Source organism: Tachysurus vachellii, chromosome 18, assembly GCF_030014155.1.
Source record: "Tachysurus vachellii isolate PV-2020 chromosome 18, HZAU_Pvac_v1, whole genome shotgun sequence".
In the NCBI taxonomy this organism is placed as follows: domain Eukaryota; kingdom Metazoa; phylum Chordata; class Actinopteri; order Siluriformes; family Bagridae; genus Tachysurus; species Tachysurus vachellii.
In genome coordinates, this window is record NC_083477.1 from 18,151,546 (window position 1) to 18,167,473 (window position 15,928).

The 15,928-nt window shown below is 36.4% G+C and overlaps 2 protein-coding genes across 2 annotated transcripts in view; one reads left to right on the forward strand and one right to left on the reverse strand.

Annotated features, from left to right (window-relative positions):
• LOC132861207 (uncharacterized) overlaps nt 1–4,101 on the reverse strand; it is a 36,542-nt gene extending 32,441 nt beyond the window's left edge. The window contains exons 1-3 of the mRNA XM_060892618.1: nt 3,796–4,101; nt 2,413–2,727; nt 108–350 (exon numbers count right to left, since the gene is read on the reverse strand). Of these exons, the coding sequence (XP_060748601.1) occupies nt 108–350; nt 2,413–2,727; nt 3,796–3,988 (751 nt within the window). The 5' untranslated portion in view covers nt 3,989–4,101. The remainder of the gene's footprint in view (nt 1–107; nt 351–2,412; nt 2,728–3,795) is intronic.
• The window catches only part of LOC132861210 (uncharacterized), a 192,152-nt gene that overhangs the window by 162,676 nt on the left and 13,548 nt on the right, over nt 1–15,928 (forward strand). The gene's annotated exons all lie outside the window — the stretch shown is intronic.

The following is a 15,928-nucleotide window of genomic DNA, read 5'->3' on the forward strand; positions in this document are numbered from 1 at the left end:
GGATGTCCTCAGGATGAGTTGGGAACTGTAGGATTTGTCTCTGTGTTCACAAACTGCTGCATTGGATTTTTATTCATCAAATCATTCTTTATAAAAGACAGACTCACCAGGACATTGGTGGAGTTCAGCAGTATCGTGGTCACGGCTGACATGATTTTCTACATGGCAGGTGATGTTTCCTTGATGGTCTTGTTCCAGTGTAACAGTGCTGGTCCTGTTCTCCAGTTGAGGGAGTGTGTTAAAGTCAGAAGTCCAGCTGAAGTGAAGGTTGTCTCCATCAGCAGAACAGTTCACTTTCATGACTCCAGAGGACAAGCAGCTGTACGTCACTTTCACTGAGGACACCTGAGCTGTAGATTAGAGATAAACACCTCAGAATAAATTACTAAACACATTATCAAACCAGAAATACAAGAACAAATCAGAAACACATGAACATAATCTCAAATCAGAAAGAGGTAGAGGAACAATAACTTTATCTTGAGAGCTTCTTTACTTTCTGATAAAGTTTTCAATTCTAACCTCAAAAATTCTGGCTTTTTTTTGTAAAAATAAGTATGTACATTTCTGCATTTTTTAATTAGCTGGAGCCTCATTTACATAAATAAATATTAAAGTATTAAAATAAATCTTAAGAGAGACTATAGTGTGGATGAATGTTTATATTTTATACATGTCAGAGATGGGGGACTCGAGTCATATGACTTGACTCGAGTCGGATTTAAGTCGCACAGTTGAGACTTGCTTGACAAATATTAAGAAATACTCGACTTGACTTTGACTTGACATTCATGACTTGAGACTTGACTCGGACTTGAGTGAAATGACTCGAAATAACTTGTTTTTTGTTTTTGTTTTATCTTTTTTGTCCAATTTGTTTTTAAATCTGTTTTTAAACACACGCAAGAGCGTAATCTAACCACGTGACTCAGCAGGCAAGCAGAGGGAGCGCGCGCACTAACTAATAAACCTTAACAGTTGTGACGAAACATGGAAGGCTCTGCAGCAAAAATAATTAAGTTCGGGTACCGGAATTTTGTGCGAGATGAGAAGAGAAGAACAGCAGTATGCGACCACATCGCTCACAATGGAGTGACAAAGTTCTATCAAATAAAATTTTTTTGCAAGCGCAATGTAGTGTAAATGGTTGGTCACTGTTTACGTGGAAATGTCAGCTGTTTTGCAATAGCACTTATAATTGGTCTTCAGTGTTAGGCTTTGAGTGAAAAGCATATGGATCGTTTATGGGGATGCACATTAAATATAAAAAACATAAATATAAATATAAAAATAAAAAACGTCGGAGTTGCAAGCACAGCCATATTCTTGTCTCGCATGCACGCGCACACACATTCAATTTCAAGGGACAGTTCACCCAAAAATAAATGAATTCTTTTATCCAAACTATTCCTGAGCCCCATTCACTTCTATAGTATTCTTTTTTCCCACTATGGAAGTGAATGGGGCTCATAAATGGTTTGGTTACAAACATTCCTCAAAACATCTACATGTATGTTCATCAAAACAAAGAAATTTATACAGGTTTGTAACATCATGAGGGTGAGAAAATGATGACAGAATTTTCATTTTTAGGTGAACTATCCCTTTAATATTAATAAATTACACTCACTCCGATCATCTCTCTCTCTCTCTCACTCTCTCCCTCTCTCTCTCTCTCTCTCTCTCTCTCTCTCTCTCTCTCTCTCTCTCTCCAATAGTTAATTCACTTCAAGGTGTGTGTGATTCAATAATTTACGTTTTTTGGTTGACGTGATTGATTGTTGTTATTCTGTTGTTAAAAAGGAAGGATCTAATTTAAGTATGTGTTCATGTCCCATTAAAAGGGAAACAAATGCCATTTGGTTGCATAGAAACCATTGCACTTTTTACATATATACTTTTCCATGGTCTTCTGCCATGTTTGAGGCATATTGAAACGTTTCATGCTTTTATGTTGGCCTTATTTCAGCTACATTTACATCTTAGGCTTTGTAGTTTTGATTTTTATTCATTTTTAGATTTTTATAGTATTTACAACTCACCTGTATGTGGACACCTTTTAAAAATAAATGCATATAATCATTTTTTGGTGCAAATAAAACTCTCATAGTCCATAAATACTGTAGATTTAATTTTGTCTAATATATATACATTTAGTTAAATCATCAAACATCTGTATGACTTGCCAGTGCCTTGCTTGACTCAAGCTACAACTTGACTTGACTTGCTTTACATAAAGCAGTGACTTGACTTGACTTGACTTGACTCTCACAAAAAATGACTCGGACTTGCTTGAGACTTGAAGGTTAAGACTTGAGACTTGCACATGTGTGACTTACTCCCACCTCTGATACATGTATGAAATAACTTGTAGTGTGCTGTGTGATGTGATTAGAGGTTGTGTGGTCCTACCTTCAATGTTCACCTGGAGAGTATAACTGCCTTTACTTCTCCCGTCTACATCAAAGATGTTTAAAGTGTATGTTCCAGAGTCGTTCCTCTCTGCACTGGTTAGTATCATAGTTTTATTATCATTAACAAACTGCCATCTTGGGAGACGTGGTGTTGGTGGGGAACTTTGGGATTTTCTATATCTTAAAATTACACTAGTGGTCTTTAGGTCAAACCCATCCTCCCAGGGCATTTGCAGGTACAGTCGTTGTCCCACAGCTACATAACACGGTTTAATCTGATTAAATCTACAGACATGATCCTGAAACAGTGAACCTGCAGAGGAAGAAAAACATCATCAGCATTCTGTTAATATTATTGTAAACTGAAACACACCTCTGATCTGTGTAAACATCAAACCTGTCTATTTTTATTTTCTCAGTTGATTTACTTAATTTGATTTAATATAGAAAAAATACCAATCAATACTGATAACAGCATCAGTGATTAAGATTTTTCTACCCAAATATTGTTTGATTTATGAAGGCATTCAATGATATTTTACACTTTTGAGCGTTCAGATAAAGATGACTGATGAGATGTTTGTGAGTGGGATTAGTCACTAACGTCTGTGTGAGTGTGTGGGGTTAATGACTAGTGTCTCTGTGAGTGTGTGGGGTTAATCACTAATGTCTGTGTGAGTGTGTGGGGTTAATCACTAATGTCTGTGTGAGTGTGTGGGGTTAATCACTAAGGTCTGTGTGAGTGTGTGGGGTTAATCACTATTGTCTGTGTGAGTGTGTGGGGTTAATCACTAATGTCTGTGTGAGGGTGTGGGGTTAATCACTAATGTCTGTGTGAGTGTGTGGGGTTAATCACTAACGTCTGTGTGAGTGTGTGGGGTTAATCACTAATGTCTGTGTGATCATGTGGGGTTAATCACTAACGTCTGTGTGAGGGTGTGGGGTTAATCACTAATGTCTGTGTGAGGGTGTGGGGTTAATCACTAATGTCTGTGTGAGTGTGTGGGGTTAATCACTAACGCCTGTGTGAGTGTGTGGGTTTAATCACTAATGTCTGTGTGAGTGTGTGGGGTTAATCACTAATGTCTGTGTGAGTGTGTGGGGTTAATCACTAACGTCTGTGTGAGTGTGTGGGGTTAATCACTAATGTCTGTGGATGAGTAAAGAGAATTACTCAGTAGTGTCTGTTAAAAGTGGGAGTTAAAATTTATAGAGGAGCAACAATGAGAAATCAAATATTATGAAGGACTGTATGACTGGCAGGATTAGTCAAGGATGTCCTCAGGATGAGTTGGGAACTGTAGGATTTGTCTCTGTGTTCACAAACTGTTGCATTGGATTTTTTTTACTTCAAACCATTCTTTATAAAAGACAGACTCACCAGGACATTGGTGGAGTTCAGCAGTATCGTGGTCACGGCTGACATGATTTTCTACATGGCAGGTGATGTTTCCTTGATGGTCTTGTTCCAGTGTAACAGTGCTGGTCCCGTTCTCCAGTTGAGGGAGTGTGTTAAAGTCAGAAGTCCAGCTGAAGTGAAGGTTGTCTCCATCAGCAGAACAGTTCACTTTCATGACTCCAGAGGACAAGCAGCTGTACGTCACTTTCACTGAGGACACCTGAGCTGTAGATTAGAGATAAACACCTCAGAATAAATTACTAAACACATTATCAAACCAGAAATACAAGAACAAATCAGAAAGACAACAAAATAATCTCAAATCAGAAAGAGGTAGAGGAACAATGACTTTATCTTGAGAGCTTCTTTACTGTCTGATAAAGTTTTAAATTCTAAGCTCAAAATTCCAGAGGAAGAAAAAATTATCAGCATTCTGTTAATATTATTGTAAACTGAAACACACCTCTGATCTGTGTAAACTTCAAAACTTTGTGTTTATCTTCTCCAACTGATTTACTTTGTTTGAAAAAATGGTATCAGTGATTAAGCTACAAATATATATTTCAGCAAACTCTTGGCTTTAATTAAAATTCTGTTCACCATTAAATTTGAATTTTTCACCAAAACCATCCAAAGACTTTAATTTACTTATATACAAAATACAAAGTGTTATTCATTCTTTCATCTTCTACCGCTTATCCGAACTACCTCACGGGGAGCCTGTGCCTATCTCAGGCGTCTTCGGGCATCAATACACCCTGGACGGAGTGCCAACCCATCGCAGGGCACACACACACACTCTCATTCACTCACGCACACACTAGGGACAATTTTTCCAGAGATGCCAATCAACCTACCATGCATGTCTTTGGACTGGGGGAGGAAACCGGAGTACCCGGAGGAAACCCCCGAGGCACGGGGAGAACATGCAAACTCCACACACACAAGGTGGAGGTGGGAATCGAACCCCGACCCTGGAGGTGTGAGGCGAACGTGCTAACCACTAAGCCACCATGCCTCCCTATAAAGTGTTATATTATATTATATTATATTATATTATATTATATTATATTATATACTGTATAGATTATAATTATTATATACATTTTATATATTAAATTTTCAGATAATTAAAGACTGTATATGAGGACTGGCAGGATTAGTCAAGGCTGTCCTTAGGATGTGTTTGCATCTGGCTGTTTTGTTTCTGTGTTCACAAACTGGTCCATTAGAATTTTGTTCATTAAATCATTCTTTATAAAAGACAGACTCACCAGGACATTGGTGGAGTTCAGCAGTATCGTGGTCACGGCTGACATGATTTTCTACATGGCAGGTGATGTTTCCTTGATGGTCTTGTTCCAGTGTAACAGTGCTGGTCCCGTTCTCCAGTTGAGGGAGTGTGTTAAAGTCAGAAGTCCAGCTGAAGTGAAGGTTGTCTCCATCAGCAGAACAGTTCACTTTCATGACTCCAGAGGACAAGCAGCTGTAGGTCACTTTCACTGAGGACACCTGAGCTGTAGATTAGAGATAAACACCTCAGAATAAATTACTAAACACATTATCAAACCAGAAATACAAGAACAAATCAGAAACACAGAAAAGTAATCTCATAAATAGATATGGCAAAAAAAGAAATAATTTCTAACAACATTAAAAGACATTTTTTTGTTAATCTGTTAAGTATGTACATTTCTGCATTTTTAATTAGATGGAGCCTCATTTGCATAAATAAATATAAAAACATAAAACAAAATATTAAGAGAGACTATAGTGTAGATGAATGTTTATATTTTAGACATTTATGAAATAACTTGTAGTGTGCTGTGTGATGTGATTAGAGGTTGTGTGGTCCTACCTTCAATGTTCACCTGGAGAGTAGAACTGCCTTTATTTCTCCCGTCTCCATCAAAGGTGAGTAATGTGTATGTTCCAGAGTCGCTCCTCTCTGCACTGGTTAGTATCATAGTTTTATTATCATTAACAAACTGCCATCTTGATTCACGTGGTGTTGGTGGGGAACTTTGGGTTTTTCTATATCTTAAAATTACACTAGTGGTCTTTAGCTCAAACCCATCCTCCCAGGGCATTTGCAGGTACAGTCGTTGTCCCACAGCTACATAACACTGATTACTCTGATTAAATCTACAGACATGATCCTGAAACAGTGAACCTGCAGAGGAAGAAAAAATCATCAGCATTCTCAATTATTGTAAACTGAAACACACCTCTGATCTGTATAAGCTTTAAAACAGTATCTTCTCCAAGTGATTATTTACATAGTCATTAAAATTTATTTACGATTAAAATGGCAGGGAAATCATTCTAACATCACAGATGATTAAAGGATAAATGATATTTCAGAAAACTGTGCATAGGGTTGCCACCCGTCCCATAAAATACGGAATCGTCCCGTATTTACAGGCAAAATGACGCGTCCCGTATCAAATCAATAGGTCCACATTATACAGCATCCCATGCAAATCACCCCACCCGCATTGTGTGGAGACGTGTCCTATTCTGCCCCTGATTGGGTAATACTCGTTGCCATCATTGGTTTGATTGGTTTGTTTTAGGGTTACGGGTCTGACATGCTCCAATACTGCACACTACTACTTCTGGTCCGCTGATATTCACTGATACACTGATATACATCCACTGATGTTATTATGTTCATGATGTTCATGGAAGATCTTTTGCAAGTTTGCAAGTTATAATTACTAAGTTATGGATCTATTAATTTAATAATAAGTTAATAAAATATGGTTCACATCTCAAAAGTTCCTCCAAAAGCTTATTTTTTGTGTTCTCAGTCACACTTTGTTGGCGTATATTTATTATTGTCATAGCTGTGTATTCAATATGACCTCTTAAGTTGTGATAGTGAGAGACTGAGTGCATCTGTTCACACTGATTTCAATAGCAGATATCTTATTATAATGTCCATTGGTATCAATCTTAATATTTTATGAATACATGTTTTAAGTTATGATATACCACCACTGGCACGCCATCGGGACTGTGGTCATCATGGCCCCGAGGGGTGTGGCCCCCGCTGCGGCACGCGTCCCTTATTTTTCTGTATTGAAGGTGGCAACCCTAGTTGTGCATGTCTTTCTCTGAGGGAGAATTTTTCCACCAACGTCATCCAAAAACTATTTTACAAATAATGCAAAATTGCATAAAATAGATGATGCACCATTTGCATGAAAACACAGAAAATAATGACCCCTTCAAAAAAACAATCAAAAAGAAAAACAAATCTTGGATGTTGTAGAATCTTTTTAGAGAAGCAAATTAAATTTTCAATTTGAAATGGATCTGAATGGAGCTTTATTAAAATATAGAAAAAAATGACAAAGTTTAAAATTAAATTAATATTTATCTCTATTAGATTGTGGTTATGTATTTGTATTAAATATTGTGATTAGATTTTTGTCATATCGCCCAGCCATAAGCTGTACTGTGAAAACTTTACTTTTTTTTCACAGAACATCCTCCAAGATCCAAACCAGTCTGGCTGTAAAGCAGCACATTCGACACAGACAGCCCAGAGTTAATGTATTCAATGATAGAGACTTAAAAGCACTTTTGTACATTGCTCTGGATAAAAAGTAAATAAATGAATCATGCATTATTAGAGGATAAAACTTACCCATGACAATGTGGGTGTAAATCAACAGGACTCCAAAAATGACCTGTATTCTCATTTTGTCCAGAGAACAATCCTCTCTCTGTACTTGATGGAGATCTTGGACCTGAGTGATGAACGACTACAAAAGCAAGATGAAGCTTCTTTTACAGAACTAATAATACTTTACTGAGAAACAGGAAGTTCCATACACCATCTACACCCCTTGACTTAAAAGTGATAAAGCCGCCCTGTGGTTTGTTCGTCTTGTCTGAGGAAATATTTTACTCACTCATACTTACATGGTCATACAGGGTCTATAAACCTCTCACAACAGCCTGGTCCTTTTTAGGTCTCATCATTGTTGTGTTTCCCATTTCCCCCATGATCACGTTCTCCTGTGTTGGATTATCACTTTAGTGCCACATCATTTAAGTTCCTGTTTTCTCATTGTGTCTTGGTCTTGTTACTGTTGATGCTACAGTGTGTCTCATCCTTGTCCTCATGTTTGTATCTTTTCATTCCTAGTGTTTTTGTTTAGAGTTGTCCTGCTTCACATATTTAGTTCTTTTTGCACATTATAATAAATAGAATCTGCACTTACATCTGCCTTTGTTTGTAAGTATTACCCTTCCATTTAATCCTGATATCCTGAGTTTGACATTTTCCATGTTTATTTCAGATAAATGTGAAAATGATTAAAAATCAATAATTCATAATTTATTTATTTATTTCTTCATTTAATTGTTTTATTTTTAGAACCAAGCACTGCAATTGCTCTTCACCAGGAACACAAGCCGAGAGACTTTATAATTTTATTATTCAAAAGCAAATATAATAACAGAAGTTTTGGAGAGTTACAGCAATATGTTCTCCATTCATTATTACAGTATGGAAAAAATTTGAAATGTATATGTAAACTTTTAAAAAACAACAAAAAACACAATGACTTGACTGACTGATCAACTAAGTTTCTGCCCATGAGTTAACAGGGGTGTAAAACCCCATGTGTTAATTCTTAAGGCACGATATCACACACACTCAAGACCGCACAATATCACACATACGCATGAACACAGTCAAACTGAACAAAACAATTTTTTGGTATTATTTCAAAGAAAACAAAAAGGAAATGTGCTCTAGTCTTATATAGTGATAGATAACACAGTACATTAATAATAAAATGAAATTATTTTCATAATAAACAAAATACATTTTTAAAAATATCATTTTAACAAATACAAGCCACAGAAATTGAAATCAATTCAATAGAAAGTTTTAGACAAACTGAAAATGCATTTAGAGCTGAACAATGTTAGACATTTTGATCATATTTTTCACTCACGTAACACTTAAAAAAATGGTAGAAAACAGACTCATAAAAAACTGACACTTCTTATGTACAGCTTTTTTTTTTTAAAGAGAAGCTGAAATGTTGGTGTTAAAATAATTTATCAACTCAGTGTGTGAGCTGCTTAGGAAGCTGCAGCTGTGTGGGTTCAACACTAAAAACTGCAACAAGAAACTTTCTTTTTATTTTCTCTTCTTTTTCATTTTCATCTAGACCCAAAAACCTTACATGAGATACAGAAAGCACAGACAAAACTCCACACAAACAGTTACCTGAGCTCTAGACAGAAAGACAGACAAACTATTGTCTGAAAAATCAGCAACTGCAAAACCAGATACTGTAACAGTTTTACTGTAAGTGGAGTTTAGTTTGTATGGGTGGAATTTCATCAACTTCCTCTACCAGGATGATGATAGTAAACAAAGCTATGTACATATAAATACTAAACAAAAATAAAACTATGTTAATGATGCATCTTTAGACAGACTGAGATTGTGTCACTCACTAACTGTGCTGGACACCTGAGTACACACAATCTTCTTGTACTTTGGGCAGCTTGCTCTTTTTTTGTGCAGGAGTGTTAAACACCAGCTCTCCGTACTGCACATCGTCCTCTTTCTTCTTCTGATTGGATGTGACCACCGTGCCGTACTCCACACCCTCGTTCTGCACTGGGGCTGAACCACAAAACAACACAGAGAAATCACTGATGAAATCAATTGGATTAATGTACTTAGTATTAAACAGGCTTTTAACTTATAATAACATTAAACAGCATTAAACATTTCAGATTTCCTTATTTTATTTTGTGGCCGTACTAATGAACCCATCACAACTTTGTGTGTACTAAAGTGTAATAAATCAATGAAAGGCATTTGGATTAATCCAGTGCATATATTATTAAAGTGTGGTGAAGTCTTACACGTGCTGGGTCTTGTGTCTGTCCTGTTCCTGGCTGAGTGGGTGACCTCCGCGTACACAAGCTGCATGCTGTCCTGAGAAGGGGCTGTCAACAAAACACACATCTATTAAACTCCATATTGAAAACTCCTGTACATCTGGCACATGATTGGTTGTTACAAAATCATTATAAAGCACAACTTATAAAAGCATACAAATACAGATCAAGCACAAGCGTAAAAAAACTTAATATGTCTTAAGTGACATGAATAAATGCCAGACAACAAATATGACACAATTTTGTGCAAACTCTGCAAAAACACAGATTGCTTCTGACCTTTGATCCTTAGGCCTTGTCTCTTCTTGTAGACACAAAACACTAAGACAGCTAGTACAATGAGAATCAGACAAACTGAGCTCAGGATCACTAGAATGAGGTCTACAAGAAGAAAGACAAAAACATTTCAGTCATTTAAGTTGTTGGTACAGTATGTATATAATAAAATAAGGAATAAAATAAGGAAATCTGAAATGTTTAATGCTGTTTAAATGCTCTATTATGGTGATATTTTATATATGCATGCCAATCAATCTTCTCTGAAAATGCTGGACTCAGTATACCATGCAGCACTAAGATTTGTAGCGAATTCCAGCTTTTGTACTCATCACTGTAAGTTGTTTGAGAGTGTTGGTTGGCCTTCTTTGCATAATCGCAGGTGGGAGCATTGGTATATTTTTCTTTATAAGGCCATACTGTGTAAACTGCCTTCTTATTTATGTTCTCTCCTGATTCCTAAAGTCACTGCTGGGAAATGTAATCTTAGATAAAATGGTCAAATCATGTATGACATTCCCCGAACGCGAACTGTTTTCGGTGAAAGTGCCTTTAAATTTCTTGCTCCATCACCCTGGTATAAACTGCAGAAACATCTTAAATTAGACTATTTACCAACATTGATGCAGTTTAAAATTAGGATAAAGGATTACTTGAGTACTATATGCATACAGTATGTGCTACTACTGAGTGCTGCTGGTGATTATGTGGAGATTATTCATTCATTCATTCATCTTCTACCGCTTATCCGAACTACCTCGGGTCACGGGGAGCCTGTGCCTATCTCAGGCGTCATCGGGCATCAATGCAGGATACACCCTGGACGGAGTGCCAACCCATCGCAGGGCACACACACACTCTCATTCACTTACACAATCACACACTACGGACAATTTTCCAAAGATGCCAATCAACATACCATGCATGTCTTTGGACCGGGGGAGGAAACCGGAGTACCTGGAGGAAACCCCAAGGCACGGGGAGAACATGAAAACTCCACACACACAAGGCGGAGACAGGAATCGAACCCCCAACCCTGGAGGTGTGAGGTGAACGTGCTAACCACTAACCCACCGTGACCCCCAGATTCTGAATCTCAATGGGATTTTTTTCCTGGTTAAATAAAGGTTAAATAAAAATAAAAAATGTAAAGAGAAATTCAGGCCATGACATTAATAACAACGATGCTGCCAAGTTATAATGAAAACAAACAGAATTTGAACTATATTTAACATGACAAAGTGTTTCATGCAGTAATTCCTCTTTTATTCAGTAGCACATGACTTCATTAACACATAACTCATCTCTGATCTTATCTACTAGGTAATAAAGCCATGTCTTTCTGTTCTGTTAACTTCACGTCATGTTCACATTCTGAGGTCACGCACACAGCTGTAATGTGTCGTTAATACTGTAATTCATTAGGTGTAAGTTTATTTTTTGGATAAGAAATAAAGATTATTAAAATTGAGTTTATTGTGTGTATTTTATTGTATTATATGTACTAGTTGTCTGTTGTAATTTTGAGATGTGGTATTATATTGGTACAGAAGTGTTGGACTGAATGTGACATACACACAAGCACACACACACACACACACACACACACACACACACACACACAGACACACACACACACACACACAAAAATACCCTTTTTTTATTTGAACAAGTTAATGACCAGTTGATTTTATGACAATGATTAAGTTAGACTTTACACAAAATGATGGGTTTGTCTCCATCACATTCGGTCACATGCAAATGATCTGCATCTATTTTTTTCTCAGAAAGCTTGAGAAGTAACAGTAATGCCTCATCGTTACTGTTACTGTTAAATAATTTATTCAAATACAAAAGAAAATAAGACAAACTCACCAATACATGTCGGGAGGTTAATTGAATTGTGCACACGACTGATGTGATTTTCTACATGACAGGTGACATTATTATTATGTATTTTATCCAGTACGAGAGTTTTGTTGTCGTCCTCCAACCGAGTGTTTAACGCAGAAGTCCAGCTGAAGTGAAGGTTGTCTCCATCAGCAGAACAGAACACTTTCCTGACTTTGAAGGACAAGCAGCTGTACGTCACTTTCACTGAGGACACCTGAGCTGTAGATTAGAGATAAACACCTCAGAATAAATTACTAAACACATTATCAAACCAGAAATACAAGAACAAATTAGAAACACATTAACATAATCTCATAAATAGATATGGCAAAAAAATAATTAATTTCTAATAACATTAAAACACAAATTGTTTTTGTTAATATGTTAAGTAAGTATGTATATTTCTGCATTTTAATTAGATGGAGCCTCATTTGCATAAATAAATATGAAAACATAAAACAAAACCTTGAGAGAGACTATAGTGTGGATGAATGTTTATATTTTATACATGTATGAAATAACTTGTAGTGTGCTGTGTGATGTGATTAGAGGTTGTGTGGTCCTACCTTCAATGTTCACCTGGAGAGTAGAAATGCCTTTACTTCTCCCATCTCCATCAAAGATGGCTAAAGTGTATGTTCCAGAGTCGTTCCTCTCTGCACTGGTTAGTATCATAGTTTTATTATCATTAACAAACTGCCATCTTGGGAGAAGTGGTGTTGGTGTTGGGGAACTTTGGGTTTTTCTATATCTTAAAATTACACTAGTGGTCTGTAGGTCAAACCCATCCTCCCAGGGCATTTGCAGGTACAGTCGTTGTCCCACAGCTACATAACACTGATTACTCTGATTAAATCTACAGACATGATCCTGAAACAGTGAACCTGCAGAGGAAGAAAAAATCATCAGCATTCTGTTAATATTATTGTAAACTGAAACACACCTCTGATCTGTGTAAACATCAAAACATTATCTTCTCTGATTAATTGACTTATTTGTTCAATTTTATTTACTGTATTGAAATCATTATAACAGAAAATTAATTTGCAAATTATGCAAATTAAACACACATAAAATAACACACACACACACACACACACACCCCTCACAAAAATACAACATATTGGATGTTGTAAAATCTTATAGCAGTAGCAAATTAAATTTTCTGTATTGTGTTTTTAACAATAGACATTTTCTGAAAGGAGCTTTAAAAATATAAAAAAAATGTTTACAATTAAATTAATATTTGTCCTTATTAGATTGTCTTTTTGTATTTGTATTAAGTATTATGATTAGATATTTTTGGCAGCTCGCCCATCTCTAAGCTGGACTGTGAAAACTACATTTGCTTTAGACTCCTTTAAATCTGCATCTTAAAACGTTGATGAAGATGATGGAATAGAAAAACCTGCACAGTAAGATCTAAATGATTATATATTAAAATATATATTACACAGTTTAGAGTCTGTGAAAGTCTTTTTTTACTAAAACATAAATTGATTGATGAAGTCATTCACAGAAAAAAAAAACATTCTCTACTTTTGAAGTGCAGGAAGTGTTCATTAAAAGCTGACCGATTTACTGATATCTGATCTCACAGGTTTAAACTACATTTAGACCATTTCTCATTTCATAAAGCAGAAACTGTACAACTGCACATGTAGTAAATAAATGAATCATGCATTATTAGAGGATAAAACTTACCCATGACAACGTGGGTGTAAATCAACAGGACTCCAAAAATGACCTGTATTCTCATTTTGTCCAGAGAACAATCCTCTCTCTGTACTTGATGGAGATCTTGGACCTGAGTGATGAACGACTACAAAAGCAAGATGAAGCTTCTTTTACAGAACTAATAATACTTTACTGAGAAACAGGAAGTTCCATGCACGGCCTGGAGCCCTTGATTTCGAAGTGATAAAGCAGCCCTGTGGTTCGTCTTGTCTGAGGAAATATTTTTCTCACTCATACTTACATGGTCATACAAGGTCTATAAACCTCTCACAACAGCCTGGTCCTTTTTAGGTCTCATCATTGTTGTGTTTCCCATTTCCCCCATGATCACGTTCTCCTGTGTTGGATTATCACTTTAGTGTCACATCATTTACGTTCCTGTTTTCTCATTGTGTCTTGGTCTTGTTACTGTTGATGCTACAGTGTGTCTCATCCTTGTCCTCATGTTTGTATCTTTTAATTCCTAGTGTTTTTGTTTAGAGTTGTCCTGCTTCACATATTTAGTTCTTTTTGCACATTATAATAAATAGAATCTGCACTTACATCTGCCTTTGTTTGTAAGTATTACCCTTCCATTTAATGCTGATATCCTGAGTTTGACATTTTCCATGTTTACGTCAGATAAATGTATATTAATGCAGCTAGTCTCTAGTTAGGAATAAATGTAAAAATGATTGCAAATCAATGATTCATCATTTATTTCTTTGTTTCTTATGTTTTCCATTCATTATTACAATTTGCAACAAATTTGAAATGCATAAAACACATTGACTTGGCTGACTGACAAAAAATGCTTCTGCTTCTGAGTTAACAGGGGGGTGTAAAACCTCAGGCGTTAATTCTTAAGGCACGATATCACACACTAATGAACGCACGATATCACACTCGCTCATGAGTGCAAAATATCACACACACATGAATACAGTCAAACTGAACAAAATAATTTTTTGGCATCATTTCAAAGAAAACAAAAAGGAAATGTGCTCTAGTCTTATATAGTGATAGACAATACAGTACATTAATAATAAAATGAACTTATTTGGCGATAAACATAAAATAATTTTTAAAAATATCGTTTTACCAAATACAAGCCACAGAAATTAAATCAATTCCACGGAAAGTTTTAGACATAAACTGACAATTAATTTAGAGCTGAATAACATTAGATATTTTGGTCATTTATTTCACTCATGTAACATTTAAAAAAAAAAGATAAGCATTTTTTCAAAAAAGAGAAGCTGAAATGTTGATGTTAAAAAAATTTAGCAACTCAGTGTGTGAGCTGATTAGGAAGCTGCAGCTGTGTGGGTTTAACACTAAAAAACTGCAGCAAGAAACTTCCTTTTTATTTTCACTTCTGTTTAATTTTCATCTTTAAATTTTTTCCTGTAGCATCTCAATTTCTTCCTCCCTTTAATGCACACTGGTATAGGAATGTCCTATATTTATCAAATGACTTGTAATAACTCATTAATATGTAAAACCGGTCCTCATTTGCAGGTGCAGTCGTTGTCCCTGAGCTGCATAACCCCTCAGTATGTACAGAATGTGTAAATTTACAGACAACAGGATACTGATGCAAAAAAACATTGTGGCACTTAAATAACATAGCCTTATTATTGGGCAAATTAAAGTGGAAAACATTAATTACACTTGAATTCTTACAATTTGTACAGTATTCCATAAGACATCAAATTGTAATACACAAAAAATGAGATGATTCTTAGAATCTTTATAAATACTGCCCCGGTATTTATAAAGAGGTAATATAAATTATCTCTCAGCCGGCTACATAAGCATGATTATTTCCTCTTACAAATGATCCAAGCCTCAGTAGTGACAAGTCAAGGGACAAGTCAAGGGGTCATGAACATTTAAAAAACTTACACTGATAATGAAGCACATTTTCCTGATTTCCCAATAGCTGTTTAGGGGGGCACGGTGGCTTAGTGGATAGCACGTTCACCGCACACCTCCAGGGTTGGGGGTTCGATTCCTGCCTCCGCCTTGTGTGTGTGGAGTTTGCATGTTCTCCCCGTGCCTCGGGGGTTTCCTCCGGGTACTCCGGTTTCCTCCCCCGGTCCAAAGACATGCATGGTAGGTTGATTGGCATCTCTGGATAAATTGTCCGTAGTGTGTGATTGCTTGAGTGAATGAGAGTGTGTGTGTGCCCTGCGATGGGTTGGCACTTCGTCCAGGGTGTATCCTGCCTTGATGCCCGATGACGCCTGAGATAGGCACAGGACCCGAGGTAGTTCGGATAAGCGGT